At 43.1% G+C, this 20,155-nt stretch overlaps 1 protein-coding gene across 1 annotated transcript in view; it reads right to left on the minus strand.

The window, feature by feature from the left end:
* Positions 1 to 13,702: 13,702 nt before the first annotated feature.
* The window catches only part of LOC118940988 (uncharacterized), a 33,895-nt gene continuing 27,442 nt past the window's right edge, over positions 13,703 to 20,155 (minus strand). Inside the window, exons 11-15 of the mRNA XM_090206661.1 lie at positions 19,717 to 19,871; positions 19,168 to 19,301; positions 14,623 to 14,714; positions 14,199 to 14,468; positions 13,703 to 14,060 (exon numbers count right to left, since the gene is read on the minus strand). Of these exons, the coding sequence (XP_090062787.1) occupies positions 13,703 to 14,060; positions 14,199 to 14,468; positions 14,623 to 14,714; positions 19,168 to 19,301; positions 19,717 to 19,871 (1,009 nt within the window). The remainder of the gene's footprint in view (positions 14,061 to 14,198; positions 14,469 to 14,622; positions 14,715 to 19,167; positions 19,302 to 19,716; positions 19,872 to 20,155) is intronic.

The raw sequence follows: 20,155 nt of genomic DNA on the forward strand, positions 1-20,155 counted from the left end.
ATTTACAAACGCACAACATCCGCTGAATTTGACCGGTGTCAATAAACGTAGGCAAAAAAGGAATAGTTTGTCACAAACACTCTAGATAACATGTAAACAGCCTAACCAGCTCGGCTAGGGTGAGTAAAATGGTCAGTGAGGTATTCTCTCATTTGTGTCTGGAAGTAGCTAGATAGCAAGCTAGCCAACTTTAGCCAGTTGGCTTTGGTGCTTAGTTTGGACAAGGCAAGCTGCAGAAGGATGAGTTGGCTACAATTTCCCATCATTTATTAGTGCAATTTTGACAGCCAACTAGCTGAAAAAGTTTAAGAAGGTTTATATAATGTTCCTAAGTTAGATTTTAGCGCCGCTTGCTCTGGCTAGCATTAGTTGTTGATCTTGTTGTTGTTGATGTGCATAATTGAGGGAGAGAGAGCCTAGCTTTTCATGGTTGTCTGATCAATAGGACTGTAAAGTTCAAATGTAACAGGACTCCCATGGTATTGACATATTTGCAGGAATCCATTCTGGTGTATTTTGTGGCTTTTGGCAAATGCGTTCTAATGACCTGAAGTTGCGCTGTTGCAACTGCCTGTAAACACACAGTCCAGCTCAAAGTGAGTGATGGCAGGCCTGTGTGGCAAATGGATTGTTTGCATGAATGCTTACTGTACCTCTGATTGGCTATGGTGCACCGGTCTGCATGGACTCTGGTTCACCGGTCTGCAGGGTCTATTGATTGTCCAAATGCATGGCTGCTTTCCCACTCTATATTGCTATAGATTTTTCCCAAATGCCTAGTATACAGAATTCCCAAAAACATGAACATTACCATATCTAAGTGCTTGCTTGTCAGCAATAGTAAAAAAAAAAGTGTAATTCTTCCTGGGGATGGGTATATTTTAATTTAACTTTCATTTTACTAGGCAAGTCAGTTAACTGTTTGGGAAAGGCGTGTCGCTAGCGGGACACCTCGACAACATCCAGTGAAATTGCAGATCGGCAAATTCAAATTACAGTATTATAAATATTTAACTTTCATAAAAGCACAAGTGTAATACAGCAAAATAAAGCTTAATGTCTTGTTAATCCAGCCACTGTATTAGATTTCAAAAAGGCTTTACGGCGAAAGCAAACCATGCGATTATCTGAGGACAGCACCCAGCACACAAAACCATACAAACATTTTCCAGAGAGGAGTAGAGGAGTCACAAAAGTCAGAAATAGCGATAAAATTAATACTTACCTTTGATGATCTTCATGTGGTTGCACTCACAAGTTCCACGTTACACAATAAATGTTTGTTTTGTTCGGTAAAGTCCCTCTTCATGTCCAAAAACCTCAGTTTTGTTGGAGCGTTTTGTTCGGTAATCCATTGGCTCAAAGGCGGTCACAACAGGCAGACGAAAAATCCAAATAGTAGCAGTAAAGTTTGTAGAAACATGTCAAACGATGTTTATAATCAATCCTCAGGTTGTTTTTTGTCTGAATAATTAATAATATTTCAACCGGACAATAGCGTTGTCAATATAATGGAAAAACAACGAAAGGCGCGCTCTAGGTCGTGCGCATCAAACAGCTCAGGGACTGTCCACTGTCCACTCATTCAAAGTGGTCATTCTCCCTCATTTATCAGAATAAAAGCCTGAAACAATGTCTAAAGACTGTTCACATCTAGTGGAAGCCATAGGGAACGCAATCTGGGTCATATCCCTTTATATGGTGGATAGGCTTTCAATGGAAAAACCCCCATTTCAAAATAATGGCACTTCCTGGATGGATTTTCCTCAGGTTTCGCCTGCCATATTAGTTCTGTTATACTCACAGACATCATTTTAACAGTTTTGGAAACTTTAGTGTGTTTTATATCCAAATCTACCAATTATATGCATATCCTAGCTTCTTTGCCTGAGTAACAGGCAGTTTACTTTGGGCACGCTTTTCATCCGAAGGTGAAAATACTGCCCCCTTTCCCAAACTGGTTTTAAGAACAAATTATTATGACGGCCTAGGAACAGTGGGGTTAATTGCCTCGTTCAGGGGCAGAATGACCTTGTCAGCTTAGGGATTCAAACTAGCAACCTTCAGGTTACTGGCACCACTAGCCTACCTGCCACCCCAAATATGAACAGATTTGAATAAGATTTAATTTTGCTAAAATGCTGTCAGTTCCACTTTTACCATAACCTTAACCACACTGTTAAGCTTAAGCCTAACCTTAAATTAAGACCAAAAATACAATTTTATGTTTACAATATAGCCAATATGTGGCTGTGGTAACTTCTGACATCTGCAAAGTAGCCTATGCGGAAAATTACAGCTCATTGTTGGAACACATATTTCCCTACTTCAGTCAACCAGTCCATTTATAATTTGTGATGAAACTGTCTTTATTTTGCAAGGAATGTAGCTTGCTGGAATGCAATTGAGTGAGTGGGAAACTGAGGGGAAAGGGAATTTAGGGAGCAGAACAGTGTGATTATTGGCTTGGTGTATTGTTTGTTGTGTACCGCAAATGCACATGTACAAATGGAACACTACAGTCAAAGCAAATTTAGACCAAATAGTTTTACAGTATTTTAAGAAAATATGATCTCTGGTTAAAGATGTAGTTTTAACTTCAGTTCGAGTACTCCAGTACTCGATTACTCATCTCTGTCCCACAGCACTTATTAAATCCAGCCTCACTCTTCTCAGTCCAACTATAACCAAAATCATAATTTACTATCTTGATTCAGGTACTGTGCCTAATTCCCTGAAAACTGTCTCCATTACACCAACCGTGAAAAAACCTGGACTTGACCCCGACACCCAACGCAATTACAGACTCATTTCCAACCTGCTCTTTCTATCAAAGATCATTGAATGTGTGGTCTCAATACAGCTACAGAACTACCTTTCAACCAACAGTCTCCTTGATCCCTTCCAGTCTGGCTTCTGTTCACGGCACATCATAGAGAGCGCAGGTAAGAGTACAAAATTACTTGTTGATGGCAGCTTATGATTGAGACAATAGCTTCCTTTTACTTCTGGACATGACATCAGCCTTTGACACAGTGAATCATTATCGGACTGAGCTTGTTGTCATTGCAGGCAATCTCAACGCTGTGCGTTACAGGGAAGACCTCCACCTCCCTCATGTGGTAACCTTCCTGCAGGCTCATCCTGACATGACCCTCCAGCATGACAATGCCACCAGCCATACTGCTCGTTATGTGAGTCATTTCCTGCAAGACAAGAATGTCAGTGTTCTGCCATGGCCAGCGAAGAGCCCGGATCTCAATCCCATTGAGCACGTCTGGGACGTGTTGGATCGGAGGGTAAGGGCTAGGGCCATTCCCCCCAGAAATGTCCGGGAACTTGCAGGTGCCATGGTGGAAGACTGGGGTAACATCTCACAGCAAGAACTGGCAAATCTGGTGAAGTCCATGAGGAGGAGATGCACTGCAGTACTTAACCTGTTAGATCTCTAGGGGCGCTATTTCATTTTTGGATAAAAAACGTTCCCGTTTTAAGCGCGATATTTTGTCACGAAAAGATGCTCGACTATGCATATTCTTGACAGTTTTGGAAAGAAAACACTCTCAGTTTCAGAATCTGCAAAGATTTTGTCTGTAAGTGCCCCAGAACTCATTCTACAGGCGAAACCAAGATGATGCATCAACCAGGAATTAGCAGAATTTCTGAAGCTCTGTTTTCCATTGTCTCCTTATATGGCTGTGATTGCGCAAGGAATGAGCCTACACTTTCTGTCGTTCGCCCAAGGCCTTAGCAGCATTGTGACGTATTTGTAGGCATATCATTGGAAGATTGACCATAAGAGACTACATTTTCCAAGTGTCCGCCTGGTGTCCTGCGTGGAATTCGGTGCGCAATTGCCAGCTGCTAGTACTTTTCCATTTGATATAGGGGAGAAACCATGTGTCCAAGAACGATGTATCAATGAAGAGATATGTGAAAAACACCTTGATGATTGATTCTAAACAACGTTTGCCGTGTTTTCAGTCGATATTATGGAGTTAATTTGGAAAAAAGTTTGTGTTTTGAGGACTGAATTTTCGGATTTTTTTTGGTAGCCAAATGTGATGTATAAAACGGAGCTATTTCTAATACACAAAGAATATTTTTGGAAAAACTGAGCATCTGCTATCTAACTGAGAGTATCCTCATTGAGAACATCAGAAGTTCTTCAAAGGTAAATGATTTTATTTGAAGGCTTTTATGTTTTTGTTAATGTTGCGTGCTGGATGCTAACGCTAATGCTAACGCTAAATGCTAACGCTAAATGCTAACGCTAGCTAGCTACTTTTACACAAATTATTGTTTTCCTATGGTTGAGAAGCATATTTTGAAAATCTGAGATGACAGTGTTGTTTACAAAAGGCTAAGCTTGAGAGATGGCATATTTATTTCATTTCATTTGCGATTTTCATGAATAGTTAACGTTGTGTTATGCTAATGAGCTTGCTGATAGATTTACACAATCCTGGATACAGGGGTTTTTTCATAGCTAAACGTGACGCAGAAAACGGAGCGATTTGTCCTAAACAAATAATCTTTCAGGAAAAACTGAACATTTGCTATCTGAGAGTCTCCTCATTGAAAACATCTGAAGTTCTTCAAAGGTAAATTATTTTATTTGAATGCTTTTCTGTTTTTTTGTGTAAATGTTGCCAGCTGAATGCTAATGCTAAATGCTACGTTAGCCATCAATACTGTTACACAAATGCTTGTTTTGCAATGGTTGAGAAGCATATTTTGAAAATCTGAGATGACAGTGTTGTTAACAAAAGGCTAAGCTTGAGAGCTAGCATATTTATTTCATTTCATTTGCGATTTTCATGAATAGTTAACGTTGCGTTATGGTAATGAGCTTGAGTCTGTATTCACGATCCCGGATCAAGGATGGGGAGATCAGAAAGGTTAATGCAGCTGGTGAGCACACGAGATACTGGCTGTTACTTTTGATTTTGACCCCCCCTTTGTTCAGGGACTTATTATTCAATTTCTGTTAGTCACATGTCTGTGGAACTTGTTCAGTTTGTCTCAGTTGTTGAATCTTGTTATGTTCATACAAACATTTAGACATGTTAAGTTTTCTGAAAATAAACGCAGTTGACAATGAGAGTAGATCTCTTTTATTGAGTTTATATATACCAACTCCTAGAGAACTACTCACCAGCACACACCCTACGATCATCAGGCTCAAACAGCCTGGTAATACCAGCCACAACACTGCACAGCATGAGTGACAGGAACTCTTCACATGTGGCCCATCAGCTCTAGAACACTCTAGCTGTACATGTCAAGGAGGCAGCTTACATTTCCCCATAAAAAAACAACTGAAGTCACACCCATTTTGGCTAGCTTTTAATGTTTGATTGCTTATGTTGCTGTCTTAAGGGTAAAAAATTACCAGCCACTATGTTTAACAGCAGAGAAAACCCCCTAAATTATATTTTTCAACTTGAAAGTTGAAGACTTTTCCTAAAGTGACCCCAACATTTGAAAAAGGGAAACATCGCATTTGTTCTTATTTTCATGAAAGCTGTACACCACCAGGGTACAAAGATTGTATATGGGTCATTTTTGACCTGGTAGTTATAAAATCATTTTCACACCACAAAAACCACAAAGACACACACACACAATGAGAAATTTAGATTATGTGTGCTACTGATTGACCTCAGCCAGCAGCTCCTGAAGAGGAAGATCACCATGGTTGGCACTTTTTCAGCTGCACTCCTCACATCAAGGGGGAGAGAGACCTTCTCATCAAAGTTTGCCTTCACCCATACTGCAACTCTAGTTTCTTACCTCCCAAAGAGGAACAATGTGGTTCTGCTGAGCACACTGCACGAAACGGCTGAGATCGGTGATCGTGAGGACAGGAAGCCAGCCATCATCCTGGACTACAACCACAACAAAGGAGGCATGGACAACCTAGACAAGGTGATTGGAACTTACAGCTGCAGGAGGATGACTTCCCGCTGGTCCCTGGTCATCTTCCATAACATAATTGATGTGTCCTTATACAATGCCTTCGTGATATGGAACATGATCAACCCTACCTGGATGCCCGATAAGCGGAACAAGAGGAGGGTGTTCCTGGAGCAGTTGGGAAAGGCACTTGTAACCCCACACATTCAAAGAAGGGAGCGCCTCCCCCGCACAGCAGCCTCTGCAGCACTTGTGAAAGCTGTTCAGGGGGCTGAATCTTGTCCTGATCCACCTGAAGTTGCAGCTGGCGCAGGCAAGAGGAGGAGATGCCTTTTCTGCCCCCCAGAGGGACTGTAAAACAAATACTATGTGCTGCACATGTGAGAAATACATCTGCAAAGTCCATGCACACACACACTTGCATACTGTCCTACATGTGAGAATTAGAATTGTTTGATTTATGTTCTTTAGGTTTTTGTTTTGTATCTATTATCTTATTTCATTCTTATTTATGGTTGTTGTGTATACACCTTGTGGGTGGGGGCAATGGATATAAAAATGCGAGAAGATTAGTGTTTTGAAATTGAATTCCTCATTGTACAGTATATAAGAATATATTACTCTGGTGCCAAAAACGTTTGACTGTTATTGTTTCCACTTTCTTAGGCTATACAAGTGCTATCTCTTGCTAAATATGGCATGTTTACACCTATGCAGTACCTTTAGCAATAATAATAATAAACCTATAGTAAAGAAAATAATTATGACAGGTGTGTTGTAATAAAAATGAGTTGTGTCCACTGATTAAATGCAGTCTTTCTGCATTGTGAAGTGGGAAAACCCAGATATTCCCAAAGTTTGTGATGAGTGACAGGTTGTTTCTTCATGCAAAATAGATTTGGGGTTTAAAATTCAATTAAGCTGCTTTATTTTAGGGGTTTAGTGAAGGCAGGTCAATACTAAATGTATTGCACTCAGAGGTCAAGACAGCAGGTGTGGTAGAGAGGGAGTGCGGTAGAGAGAAAGTGCAGGTCCAGGACAAGGTAGCACATCCGGTGAACAGGTCAGGGTTCCATAGCTGCAGTCAAAACAGTTGAATCTGGAGCAGCAGCACGACCAGGTGGACTGGGGACATCCAGAAGTGATCAGGCCAGTAGTCCTGAGGCATGGCCCTAGGGCTCAGGTCCTCTGGGAGGGGAGGGAGGGACAGAGAATTAGAGGGAGCATATTTAAATTCATACAGCACACCAGATAATACAGGAGAATTACACCAGATTTAACAGACTAACACTAGCCCCCGACTATATATAGACACTGTGGCCCCGTCCGAACAAAGGGGCCAACTAGCCAGGATATAACCCCACCCACTTTGCCAAAGCACAGCCCCCACACCACTAGAGGGATATGAACAGACCACCAACTTACTACCCTGATACAATGCTGAGTATAGCCCACAAAGATCTCCTCCATCGCACTAGCCAGAGGGGGGCTGAAAACAGGACAGGAAGATCATGTCATGGACTCAACGTTCTCAAGTGATGCACCCCTCCTAGCAACAGCATGGAAGAGCACGAGTAAGCCAGTGACTCAGCCCCCATAATAGGGTCAGAGAATCACAGTGGGGACAGGGGAGCCGGCCAGGCAGAGATAGCAACGGCGGTTCATCGCTCCATTCAATCATAGGACCTACTGAAGAGATGAGTCTTCAGCAAAGACTTTAAGATCGAGAATAAGTCTGAGTCTCTCACATGGATATGCATACCATTATATAAAAATTGAGCTCTATAGGAGAAGGCACTGCCTTCAGCTTTTTTCTTAGAAATTGTAGAGACAATAAGGAGGTCTGTGTCTCGTGACCATAGCATACGTGTAGGTATGTATGGCAGGACCAAATCGGAGAGATAGATATGAGCAAGTCCATTTCATGCTTTTGCAGGTTAGAAGTAAAACCTTGAACTCAGCCATAGCCTTAACAGGAAACCAGTAGCAACAAACAGCACAGCAGCATGGAGACAGCCGGACGCACCGGTGCGGTCATATAACAGAAATCCCCATCAATATGTGTCAGTTTAAGCTAGAGATATCTGTTTTTTTGCATTCCGACCTCATAGTGTGAAAATATACAGTGCCTTCAGAAAGTATTATTAACACCCCTTGCCTTTCCCCACATATTGTTGTGTTACGTGTTGGGATTAAAATGGATTTAATTGTCATTTTTTTGTCAACAATCTACCACAATACTCTATATGGTCATAAATACTCTATATGGTCATACATAAGAAATGTATGAAAAGTAAAACAGTAATATACAGTAACTTGATTACATAAGTATTCAACCGTCTGAGTGAATAGATTAGACTCGTCTTTGGCAGAGGCGATAAGTCTAGCAGCTTTCCACATCTGGATTGTGCAACATTTGGCCATGATTATTTGGAACATTCTTCAAGCTCTGTCAAATTGGTTGTTGATCCTTTTCATGTCTTGCAATAGATTGTCAAACGGATTTAAGTCAGAACTGTAACTGGGCAACTGAGGAACATTCACTGTCTTCTTGGTTTAGTTTATACGGATCCCCATTAGCTACTGCACAAGCAGAAGCTACACTCCCTGGGGTCTACATAAACATACAAATACATGACAAAGTACAGAACAGTAAGACAAGAATAGCATAAGATATTACATTAAATAACAAATGAAATCTTTAAAAAAGTTCTATATAGAAAAGACACCAAAAGACAGTGTAGATTTGGCCTTGTAGTTTAGGTTATTGTGTCTGGTGGACAGCAGACTGAATCAGGTTTTCCTCTAGGATTTTATCTGTGCTTAGCTCCATTCAGTTTATTTTTTGTCCTGAAAAACTCTTCAGTCCTTAACTGTTACAAGCATACCGAGAAGGTGATGCAGCCACCACTATGCTTGAAAATATGGAGAGAGGTACTGTAACGGTTTTCATCATCTGAAGGAGAGGCGGACCAAAATGCAGCGTGGTGGTTATTCATGTTTTAATTTATAAAGACACTATACATGAATAAACTAAGAAAACAATAAACGTGAGAAAACCTAAAACAGTCCTATCTGGTGCAAACACAGAGACAGGAACAATCACCCACAAACACACAGTGAAACCCAGGCTACCTAAGTATGATTCTCAATCAGAGACAACTAATGACACCTGCCTCTGATTGAGAACCATACTAGGCCGAAACATAGAAATACCCCAAAACATAGAAAAACAAACATAGACTGCCCACCCAACTCACGCCCTGACCATACTAAATAAATACAAAACAAAGGAAATAAAGGTCAGAACGTGACAGGTACTCAGTAATGTGTTGTATTTGATTTGCCCCGAACATAACACCTTGTATTCAGGACAAGAAGTGAATTCATTTGCCACCATTTTGCAAACAGGATGTATGTTTTTGGAATATTTGGATTCTATACAGGCTTCCTTCTTTTCACTCTGTCAGTTCGGTCAGTATTTTGGAGTAACTACAATGTTGTTGGTCCATCCTAAATGGTCTCCTATCACAGCCATTAAACTCTAACTGTTTTAAAGTCATCACTGGCCCCATGGTGAAATTCCTGAGCAGATTCCTTCCATTCCGGCAACTGAGTTAGGAAGGACGGCAGTATCTTTGTAGTGACTGGTCGAATTGATACACCATCCAATGTGTAGTTAATAACTTAATTAAGCACGCTCAAAGGGAGATTCAGCCTGCTTTTTTTTACCCATCTACCAATAGGTGCCCTACTTTGGAAAGCGTCCCTGGTCTGTGTGGTTGAATCTGTGTTTGAAATTCACTGGTCGACTGAGGGACCTTTCATATAATTGTATGTGTGGGGTACAGAGATGAGATAATCATTCCAAAATCATGTTAAATACTATTTATGCACACAGTGACTCCATTCAACTTGTTCTGTGACTTGGTAAGCACATCTTTACTCCTGAACTTATTGCCATAACAAAATGGTTGAATACTTATTGACTCAAGACATTAGTAAACATTTCTAAAAACATAATTTAACTATGAAATTATGGGCTATTGTGTGTAGGCCAGTGTCACACAATCTCAATCTAATCCATTTTAAATTCAGGCTGTAACACAACAAAATATGGAAAAAGTCAAGCGATGTGAACACGTTCTGAAGGCACTGTACACAAAACACAGGTAAATCTAGTTTTTCACTGCACTTGGCCTTTAAGGTTTGCATTGAAAAAAAAAAAACATAATTCAGGTGCCAGGTCAGACAATTTGGACAATTTTTGATGTGTAGCTGTTTTGTCTATAATCACCCTGCAGTCAAACCTATTCATAAAATGTTAACGTAAAACTGGTTTGTAAAGACTTTTTATTACATTTGTCAAACTGTCAAACTGTAAGTTGAAGAAACAAGTACTGTATTGCAGTTTAAAATAAAATAGTTCATAGTTAATCAAGAGAGTTAATAACAAAACTCAAATAAATATTGTAATCTAGCTTATTACACATTAAATAAATAAGTGATAAATGTTTTAGTAAGTGGATAGCACAGCTTGAAACCACAAATGACATAGCTAATAAATATATAAACATTCCATGTTCAGCTCAGCTGTAACTTTGATTAACAATCATATATCTATAATATAAAACGTAGTACATTGCACAAAAAACATGTGGCCTATTAAGCCCATTATCAATTTTCTTTTTATGATAAAAATATATGCAACTCCCCACTTGATCTTTTCAGATGCAATTGTATGTAGTAACAAGGAATTTTCCATGCATTAAAGTCCCGTGATTAGTAGATATAGATGATTGGTTGTTCTTGTGATGACAGTTGCCCACAGATGTTAGCGTTGTCACCTCAGAAGAAACCGTTTCTGGTGGTGTACTGTACATTGTAAGATCTACGTCTGTGCCAGCGTCTCCTTACAGCTGCACAACAGCCACATAGCATGCACTGCAAAACAAGATGGAGAAGTATGATTCACATGCTAAATCAATATCATTGCAGACATCGAACAGCTTATTTGATCATATACTTTGTAGAGTATTTTCACAGTACACAAGTGAACATAAGCCTATACGTACACATAGCAGGATCCACAGGGGTACCAGAATGATAGCGATGCCACAGGGGATGATAATGGCCAGAGCCCAGCCAGGAAAACCTTCATTACTTGTGGTATTGAAAGTAGTGGTCAGCAAAAGGGTTGGAAGTGGTGAGGTGCTGGTAGTTGTTGGGGCAACCGTGGTTGTTAGGAGACCTAGAATACACATTTAAATACATTTTAGGGGGATTATAAACTAGAACATAGATATGAAAGTGGTTTCGAGATTGAGTATTACACATACTGTACACAGTGTTTTATAACTTGCCATAATAAAAAAAAAAATGAAATGGCAACAAAAGCAGCATACCTGAGACTTTTAAGACTTCCTCTAGAAAAGCACTAGGGAGCTTGATGTCTTCCTCTTTGTATACATACATGATGTCTGCCCTGATTTGAGTGCCAACAATACTGTGGACGTAAACATTGGTTTTGTGTGAGAGTTGAACATCTTCCCTCCATCCTGTTTAGCTGTACAAACAGCAGCTGTATGAAATCTGCAGACATTCTAAAGAGTGCAGTTGAGAAAGATGGGTTGGTTCACAGACATGGCATTGTACTTACGTGAAGTTGGCATTGGGAAAGACAAATTGTTTTCCATCTGGTTTACTAAGAATTGCATGGAGCTAAAAGGGGACAAAACAACAAGTTGTCAATTACTATCATGACCTGAACATGACCATGGATGTATCTTATGTATAGAAGAAGTATCTTACTAGGCTGTTAATTGAATCCTGTATCTTGTTGTAGGTCTCGCTGGTGAATGTGAGTCTCTCTCTTTGAGACTCCATGGTTACATTGGTTATTTTGAAACCAAGATCGACGGCAAATGAAGTATGTGTAAGTTCTGTGAGCACACAAAAAAAAGTGTTATGATAGACAACAGACCAAATGAACTGCTACAATATAGGAGTTTCAACATTAAAAAACATTCAAGAAGTATTTAGATAGCGGGAGCAGTTGAATGTTTACCTATGAAAAGATATATAGAGAGAGTGGAAATAAATGTCATGATATAAGTCTAATATGTTGAACTCACTGATATAAGTTGCATTCTGGAAGGTGGTTTGAGTGCTTCTCTGAATGTTGAATTGACGAGACAGTTGCTTGTTGATGACACCAAGGACATCATCCTCAGTGGGGACTAGTGTGTTGAGCTGGAACACCAGTCTAACAAAAACCACCACTGTGCCAAATCTAAGAGAAAATAGTAATAAATGAACATGTAATTTCCTAAAGAAAATATGTGTGCTTGCTAGCTTGTCTTATAATTTTTTATGGCTGTGAAATAAGATATATTAGTGGTAGTGACTGCAGTAGTAATGGTAGGTAGATGGGAAAACGTTGGTTTTTGGTTTGGTTTGGTGTCTCTAGCTTGAACGGATCAAGAGTTACCATTATTGTTGGTAGGTTATTACATGCTAGTTTCTACTTGTTTAAATGTGTATAGTTTATAACGTTTTGAATTGTTGTAGTACAAAAAGTATAAATGCTATAAAATATATATTTAAGTTGATTCCGTGTTTAACTTAAAGCATTTAAGTGCTAAAGTGGGCTAAATGAATCAAAAAAATTAGAAGTATGTAAAAAAAGAAATATGGTGGTTTTATCTTCAGCAGGCATATTCATGGGATTGAAATAGCGCCTATACACAAACTGAGGTACACAAAGAGCTTTTCTAAAGAATGGCTGACATTTTGAATGCTTTTGCTTCAAAGTTGGTTCTTTGCTTCAAAGTTTCCTTGATTGACAAAGTGTTTATTCAATTGCATAAAATAATTATACAAAACATGTCTTGCTTACCTGGTTGTTGATGTCCCTGAAGCCATAGAAGTTGTTGATGTCCCTGAAACCATAGAAGTTGAAGTAAAAGTTGGAAGTACAATTGTGGTTGTACTTGTAGGTGCTGCAGTTGTAGCCATTGTTGGAGCAACAGTTGTGGTCGTTGTTGTAGGACCTGCAGGTTGAATTGCCATGCTAGAAGCTACAGTGGTGGTGGTGGCTGTAAGAGCTGGAGTTGCCATTGTTGGAGCTAAATTTGTAGTTGTCATTATGGCAGCTGAAGTCATGGTTGTCATAGTAGAAGATACAGTTGTGGTGGTTATAGAAGCTTCAGTTATGGTTGTGGAAGTAGGAGCTTCTATGGTGCTGTTGATAGTAGGAGCAGTGGTAGTTCTTGTAAAAGCTGCAGTTGTGGTTGTCGTAGGAGCTGCAGTTGTCGTAGAAGCTGCAGTTGTGGTTGTCGTAGTAGGTGTAATTGTAGTTTCTGTAGCAAGTGCTCTAGTTGTAGTTGTTGTAATATCTACAAATGTTGTAGTAAGAGCTGCAGTGGTTGTTGTAGGCGCTGCTGATGTAGTTGTAGTAGGAGCTACAGTTGTAGTAGGAGCAGTAGCAGGTACCTCAGTTGTAATGTTCAGAAGAGATACAGTTGTTGTCATACGAGCTGCAGTTGTCCTAGTAGCTGCAGTTGTCGTACGAGATGCAGTTGTCGTAGGAGCTACAGTTGGTGTTGCAGGTGTTGCTGTTGAAGTGATCGTAGGAGCTTCAGTTGTAGCTGTCATAGTAGGTGTGGTTGTTGTCGGAGCTTCAGTTGTAGTAGTTGCTGCAGTTTTAGTGGTTGTAGAAGCTATAGATATTATTGTTGTAGGAGCTACAGTTGTTGCTGTAGCTACAGTTGCGATTGTCATATTAGGTGCTGGAGTTGTCATTGTCATAGGAGTTGCAGTTGTCGTTGTTGTCGTAGGAGCTAAGGTGGTGTTCGTCGTAGAAGCTGAAGTTCTGGTTGTCGTAGGAGCTGCATTGGTCAGAGGAGCTGCAGTTATCATAGAAGTTGCAGTAGTGGTTGTCGTAGTAGGTGCAATTGTAGTTTCTGTAGCAGGTGCTCCAGTTGTATTTGTAGGTGTTGCTGTTGTGGCTGTAGTAGGCGCTACAGTTGTAGTGGTAAAAAGAGATACAGTTATTGTCGTATGAGCTGTAGTTGTATGAGCTGCAGTTGTCATAGGAGCTGCAGTTGTCGTAGGAGCGGCAATTGTCGTTGCAGGTGTTGCTGTTGTGGAGGTCGTAGGAGCATTAGTTGTAGCTGTCGTAGTAGGTTTGGTTGTGTTTGCAGCTTCAGTTGTAGTAGTTGCTGCAGTTGTAGCAGTTTTAGGATCTACAGTTGTTGCAGGTTCAGCTGGGGTAGTGCTCATAAGCGCAACTAATGTTGTAGTAGGATCTGCAGTTGTGGTTGTTGCAGTAGGTGAAGTTGTGGTTGTCGTAGTAGTTGTTGCAATCGTAGTGGTTGTAGGAGCTGCAGTTGTAGAAGGTGATGCAGCAGACGTTGTCGTAGGAGCTGCAGAAGTAGTTGTTGTGGGAGCTACAGTTTTCGTAATAGGTGCTGCAGTGGTCGTAATAGGTGCTGCAGTTGTCGTAATAGAAGCTACAGTTGTCGTTGGTGCTGCAGTTGTCGTAGGTGCTGCAGTTGTCGTAGGTGCTGCAGTTGTCGTAGTAGCTGCAGTTGTCGTAGGAACTGCAGTTGTCGTAGGAGCTGCAGTTGTCGCAGGAGCTGCAGTTGTCGCAGGAGCTACAGTTGTCGTAGGAGCTGCAGAAGTAGTTGTTGTGGGAGCTACAGTTGTCGTAGTAGGCGCTGCAGTGATCGTAGTAGGTGCTGCAGTTGTCGTAGGTACTGCAGTTGTTGTAGATGCTGCAGTTGTCGTAGTAGCTGCAGTTGTCGCAGGAGCTGCAGTTGTTGTAGGAGCTGCAGAAGTAGTTGTTGTGGGAGCTACAGTTGTCGTAGTAGGCGCTGCAGTGGTCGTAGTAGGTGCTGCAGTTGTCGTAGTAGGTGCTCCAGTTTTCGCAGGAGCTGCAGTTGTCGTAGGTGCTGCAGTTGCCGTAGTAGCTGCAGTTGTCGTAGGAACTGCAGTTGTCGTTGTAGTGGTCGTAGGAGCTTCAGTTGTAGCTGTCGTTGTAGGTGTGGTTGTTGTCGGACCGTCAGTTGTAGCTGTAGTGGAAGGTGTGGTTGTTGTCGTAGATTCAGTTGTAGTAGTTCCTGCAGTTGTAGTTGTTGTAGGAGCTACAGTTGTAGTAGGACCTACAGTTGTTGCAGGTTCAGCTGCTGCAGTGCTTGAAACTACAACTAATGTTGTAGTAGGTTCTGCAGTTGTGGTTGTAGCAGTAGGTGCAGTTGTGGTTGTCGTAGTAGTTGCTGCAGTCATAGTGGTTGTAGGAGCTGCAGTTGTAGAAGGTGTTGCAGTTGAGGTTGTCGTAGGAGCTGCAGAAGTAGTTGTTGTGGGAGCTACAGTTGTCGTAGTTGGCGCTGCAGTGGTCGTAGTAGGTACTGCAGTTGTCGTAGGTGCTCCAGTTGTCGTAGATGCTGCAGTTATCGTAGGTGCTGCAGTTGTCGTAGTAGCTGCAGTTGTCGTAGGAACTGCAGTTGACGTAGGAACTGCAGTTGTCGCAGGAGCTGCAGTTGTCGTAGGAGCTGCAGAAGTAGTTGTTGTGGGAGCTACAGTTGTCGTAGTAGGCGCTGCAGTGGTCGTAGTAGGTGCTGCAGTTGTCGTAGTAGGTGCTCCAGTTGTCGCAGGAGCTGCAGTTGTCGTTGTAGTGGTCGTAGGAGCTTCAGTTGTAGCTGTCGTAGTAGGTGTGGTTGTTGTCGGACCGTCAGTTGTAGCTGTCGTGGAAGGTGTGGTTGTTGTCGTAGCTTCAGTTGTAATAGTTGCTGCAGTTGTAGCTGTTTTAGGAGCTACAGTTGTTGTAGTAGGACCTACAGTTGTTGCAGGTTCAGCTGCTGCAGTGCTTGAAACTACAACTAATGTTGTAGTAGGATCTGCAGTTGTGGTTGTAGCAGTAGGTGCAGTTGTGGTTGTCGTAGTAGTTGCTGCAGTCATAGTGGTTGTAGGAGCTGCAGTTGTAGAAGGTGTTGCAGTTGAGGTTGTCGTAGGAGCTGCAGAAGTAGTTGTTGTGGGAGCTACAGCTGTCGTAGTAGGCACTGCAGTGGTCGTAGTAGGTGCTGCAGTTGTCGTAGTAGGTGCTCCAGTTGTCGTAGGTGCTGCAGTTGTTGTAGTAGGTGCTGAAGTTGTTGTAGGAACTGCAGTTGTCGCAGGAGCTGTAGTTGTCGCAGGAGCTGTAGTTGTCGTAGGAGCTGCAGAACTAGTTGTTGTGGGAGCTACAGTTGTCGTAGTAGGCGCTGCAGTGGTCGTAGTAGGTGCTGCAGTTGTCGTAGGAACTGCAGTTGACGTAGGAACTGCAGTTGTCGTAGGAGCTGCAGAAGTAGTTGTTGTGGGAGCTAGAGTTGTCGTAGTAGGCGCTGCAGTGGTCGTAGTAGGTGCTGCAGTTGTCGTAGTAGGTGCTCCAGTTGTCGCAGGAGCTGCAGTTGACGTTGTAGTGGTCGTAGGAGCTTCAGTTGTAGCTGTCGTAGTAGGTGTGGTTGTTGTCGGACAGTCAGTTGTAGCTGTAGTGGAAGGTGTGGTTGTTGTCGTAGCTTCAGTTGTAGTAGTTGCTGCAGTTGTAGCTGTTGTAGGAGCTACAGTTGTTGTAGTAGGACCTACAGTTGTTGCAGGTTCAGCTGCTGCAGTGCTTGAAACTACAACTAATGTTGTAGTAGGATCTGCAGTTGTGGTTGTAGCAGTAGGTGCAGTTGTGGTTGTCGTAGTAGTTGCTGCAGTCATAGTGGTTGTAGGAGCTGCAGTTGTAGAAGGTGTTGCAGTTGAGGTTGTCGTAGGAGCTGCAGAAGTAGTTGTTGTGGGAGCTACAGTTGTCGTAGTAGGCGCTGCAGTGGTCGTAGTAGGTGCTGCAGTTGTCGTAGTAGGTGCTCCAGTTGTCGCAGGAGCTGCAGTTGTCGTAGGTGCTGCAGTTGTCGTAGGTGCTGCAGTTGTCGTAGGTGCTGCAGTTGTCGTAGGAACTGCAGTTGTCGCAGGAGCTGCAGTTGTCGTAGGTGCTGCAGTTGTCGTAGTAGCTTCAGTTGTTGTAGGAACTGCATTTGTCGCAGGAGCTGCAGTTGTCGTAGGAGCTGCAGAAATAGTTGTTGTGGGAGCTACAGTTTTCGTAGTAGGCGCTGCAGTTGTCGTAGTAGTTGCTGCAGTTGTCGTAGTAGGTGCCCCAGTTGTCGCAGGAGCTGCAGTTGTCGTAGGTGCTGCAGTTGTTGTAGTAGCTGCAGTTGTCGTAGGAACTGCAGTTGTCGTTGTAGTGGTCGTAGGAGCTTCAGTTGTAGCTGTCGTTGTAGGTGTGGTTGTTGTCGGACCGTCAGTTGTAGCTGTCGTGGAAGGTGTGGTTGTTGTCGTAGCTTCAGTTGTAGTAGTTGCTGCAGTTGTAGCTGTTGTAGGAGCTACAGTTGTTGTAGTAGGACCTACAGTTGTTGCAGGTTCAGCTGCTGCAGTGCTTGAAACTACAACTAATGTTGTAGTAGGATCTGCAGTTGTGGTTGTAGCAGTAGGTGCAGTTGTGGTTGTCGTAGTAGTTGCTGCAGTCATAGTGGTTGTAGGTGCTGCAGTTGTAGAAGGTGTTGCAGTTGAGGTTGTCGTAGGAGCTGCAGAAGTAGTTGTTGTGGGAGCTACAGTTGTCGTAGTAGGCGCTGCAGTGGTCGTAGTAGGTGCTGCAGTTGTCGTAGGTGCTGCAGTTGTCGTAGTAGGTGCTGCAGTTGTCGTAGGAACTGCAGTTGACGTAGGAACTGCAGTTGTCGCAGGAGCTGCAGTTGTCGTAGGAGCTGTAGAAGTAGTTGTTGTGGGAGCTACAGTTGTCGTAGTAGGCGCTGCAGTGGTCGTAGAGGGTGCTGCAGTTGTCGTAGTAGGTGCTCCAGTTGTCGCAGGAGCTGCAGTTGTCGTAGGTGCTGCAGTTGTCGTAGTAGCTGCAGTTGTCGTAGGAACTGCAGTTGTCGTTGTAGTGGTCGTAGGAGCTTCAGTTGTAGCTGTCGTTGTAGGTGTGGTTGTTGTCGGACCGTCAGTTGTAGCTGTAGTGGAAGGTGTGGTTGTTGTCGTAGCTTCAGTTGTAGTAGTTCCTGTCGTAGCTTCAGTTGTAGTAGTTCCTGCAGTTGTAGTTGTTGTAGGAGCTACAGTTGTAGTAGGACCTACAGTTGTTGCAGGTTCAGCTGCTGCAGTGCTTGAAACTACAACTAATGTTGTAGTAGGTTCTGCAGTTGTGGTTGTAGCAGTAGGTGCAGTTGTGGTTGTCGTAGTAGTTGCTGCAGTCATAGTGGTTGTAGGAGCTGCAGTTGTAGAAGGTGTTGCAGTTGAGGTTGTCGTAGGAGCTGCAGAAGTAGTTGTTGTGGGAGCTACAGTTGTCGTAGTAGGCGCTGCAGTGGTCGTAGTAGGTACTGCAGTTGTCGTAGTAGGTGCTCCAGTTGTCGTAGATGCTGCAGTTGTCGTTGTAGTGGTCGTAGGAGCTTCAGTTGTAGCTGTCGTAGTAGGTGTGGTTGTTGTCGGACCGTCAGTTGTAGCTGTCGTGGAAGGTGTGGTTGTTGTCGTAGCTTCAGTTGTAGTAGTTGCTGCAGTTGTAGCTGTTTTAGGAGCTACAGTTGTTGTAGTAGGACCTACAGTTGTTGCAGGTTCAGCTGCTGCAGTGCTTGAAACTACAACTAATGTTGTAGTAGGATCTGCAGTTGTGGTTGTAGCAGTAGGTGCAGTTGTGGTTGTCGTAGTAGTTGCTGCAGTCATAGTGGTTGTAGGAGCTGCACTTGTAGAAGGTGTTGCAGTTGAGGTTGTCGTAGGAGCTGCAGAAGTAGTTGTTGTGGGAGCTACAGCTGTCGTAGTAGGCACTGCAGTGGTCGTAGTAGGTGCTGCAGTTGTCGTAGTAGGTGCTCCAGTTGTCGTAGGTGCTGCAGTTGTTGTAGTAGGTGCTGCAGTTGTTGTAGGAACTGCAGTTGTCGCAGGAGCTGTAGTTGTCGCAGGAGCTGCAGTGGTCGTAGAGGGTGCTGCAGTTGTCGTAGTAGGTGCTCCAGTTGTCGCAGGAGCTGCAGTTGTCGTAGGTGCTGCAGTTGTCGTAGTAGCTGCAGTTGTCGTAGGAACTGCAGTTGTCGTTGTAGTGGTCGTAGGAGCTTCAGTTGTAGCTGTCGTTGTAGGTGTGGTTGTTGTCGGACCGTCAGTTGTAGCTGTAGTGGAAGGTGTGGTTGTTGTCGTAGCTTCAGTTGTAGTAGTTCCTGCAGTTGTAGTTGTTGTAGGAGCTACAGTTGTAGTAGGACCTACAGTTGTTGCAGGTTCAGCTGCTGCAGTGCTTGAAACTACAACTAATGTTGTAGTAGGTTCTGCAGTTGTGGTTGTAGCAGTAGGTGCAGTTGTGGTTGTCGTAGTAGTTGCTGCAGTCATAGTGGTTGTAGGAGCTGCAGTTGTAGAAGGTGTTGCAGTTGAGGTTGTCGTAGGAGCTGCAGAAGTAGTTGTTGTGGGAGCTACAGTTGTCGTAGTAGGCGCTGCAGTGGTCGTAGTAGGTACTGCAGTTGTCGTAGTAGGTGCTCCAGTTGTCGTAGATGCTGCAGTTGTCGTTGTAGTGGTCGTAGGAGCTTCAGTTGTAGCTGTCGTAGTAGGTGTGGTTGTTGTCGGACCGTCAGTTGTAGCTGTCGTGGAAGGTGTGGTTGTTGTCGTAGCTTCAGTTGTAGTAGTTGCTGCAGTTGTAGCTGTTTTAGGAGCTACAGTTGTTGTAATAGGACCTACAGTTGTTGCAGGTTCAGCTGCTGCAGTGCTTGAAACTACAACTAATGTTGTAGTAGGATCTGCAGTTGTGGTTGTAGCAGTAGGTGCAGTTGTGGTTGTCGTAGTAGTTGCTGCAGTCATAGTGGTTGTAGGAGCTGCAGTTGTAGAAGGTGTTGCAGTTGAGGTTGTCGTAGGAGCTGCAGAAGTAGTTGTTGTGGGAGCTACAGCTGTCGTAGTAGGCACTGCAGTGGTCGTAGTAGGTGCTGCAGTTGTCGTAGTAGGTGCTCCAGTTGTCGTAGGTGCTGCAGTTGTTGTAGTAGGTGCTGCAGTTGTTGTAGGAACTGCAGTTGTCGCAGGAGCTGTAGTTGTCGCAGGAGCTGTAGTTGTCGTAGGAGCTGCAGAACTAGTTGTTGTGGGAGCTACAGTTGTCGTAGTAGGCGCTGCAGTGGTCGTAGTAGGTGCTGCAGTTGTCGTAGTAGGTGCTCCAGTTGTCGCAGGAGCTGCAGTTGTCGTAGGTGCTGCAGTTGTCGTAGTAGCTGCAGTTGTC

Source organism: Oncorhynchus mykiss, chromosome 18 (genome assembly GCF_057628025.1).
Source record: "Oncorhynchus mykiss isolate SJ-2025 chromosome 18, ASM5762802v1, whole genome shotgun sequence".
In the NCBI taxonomy this organism is placed as follows: domain Eukaryota; kingdom Metazoa; phylum Chordata; class Actinopteri; order Salmoniformes; family Salmonidae; genus Oncorhynchus; species Oncorhynchus mykiss.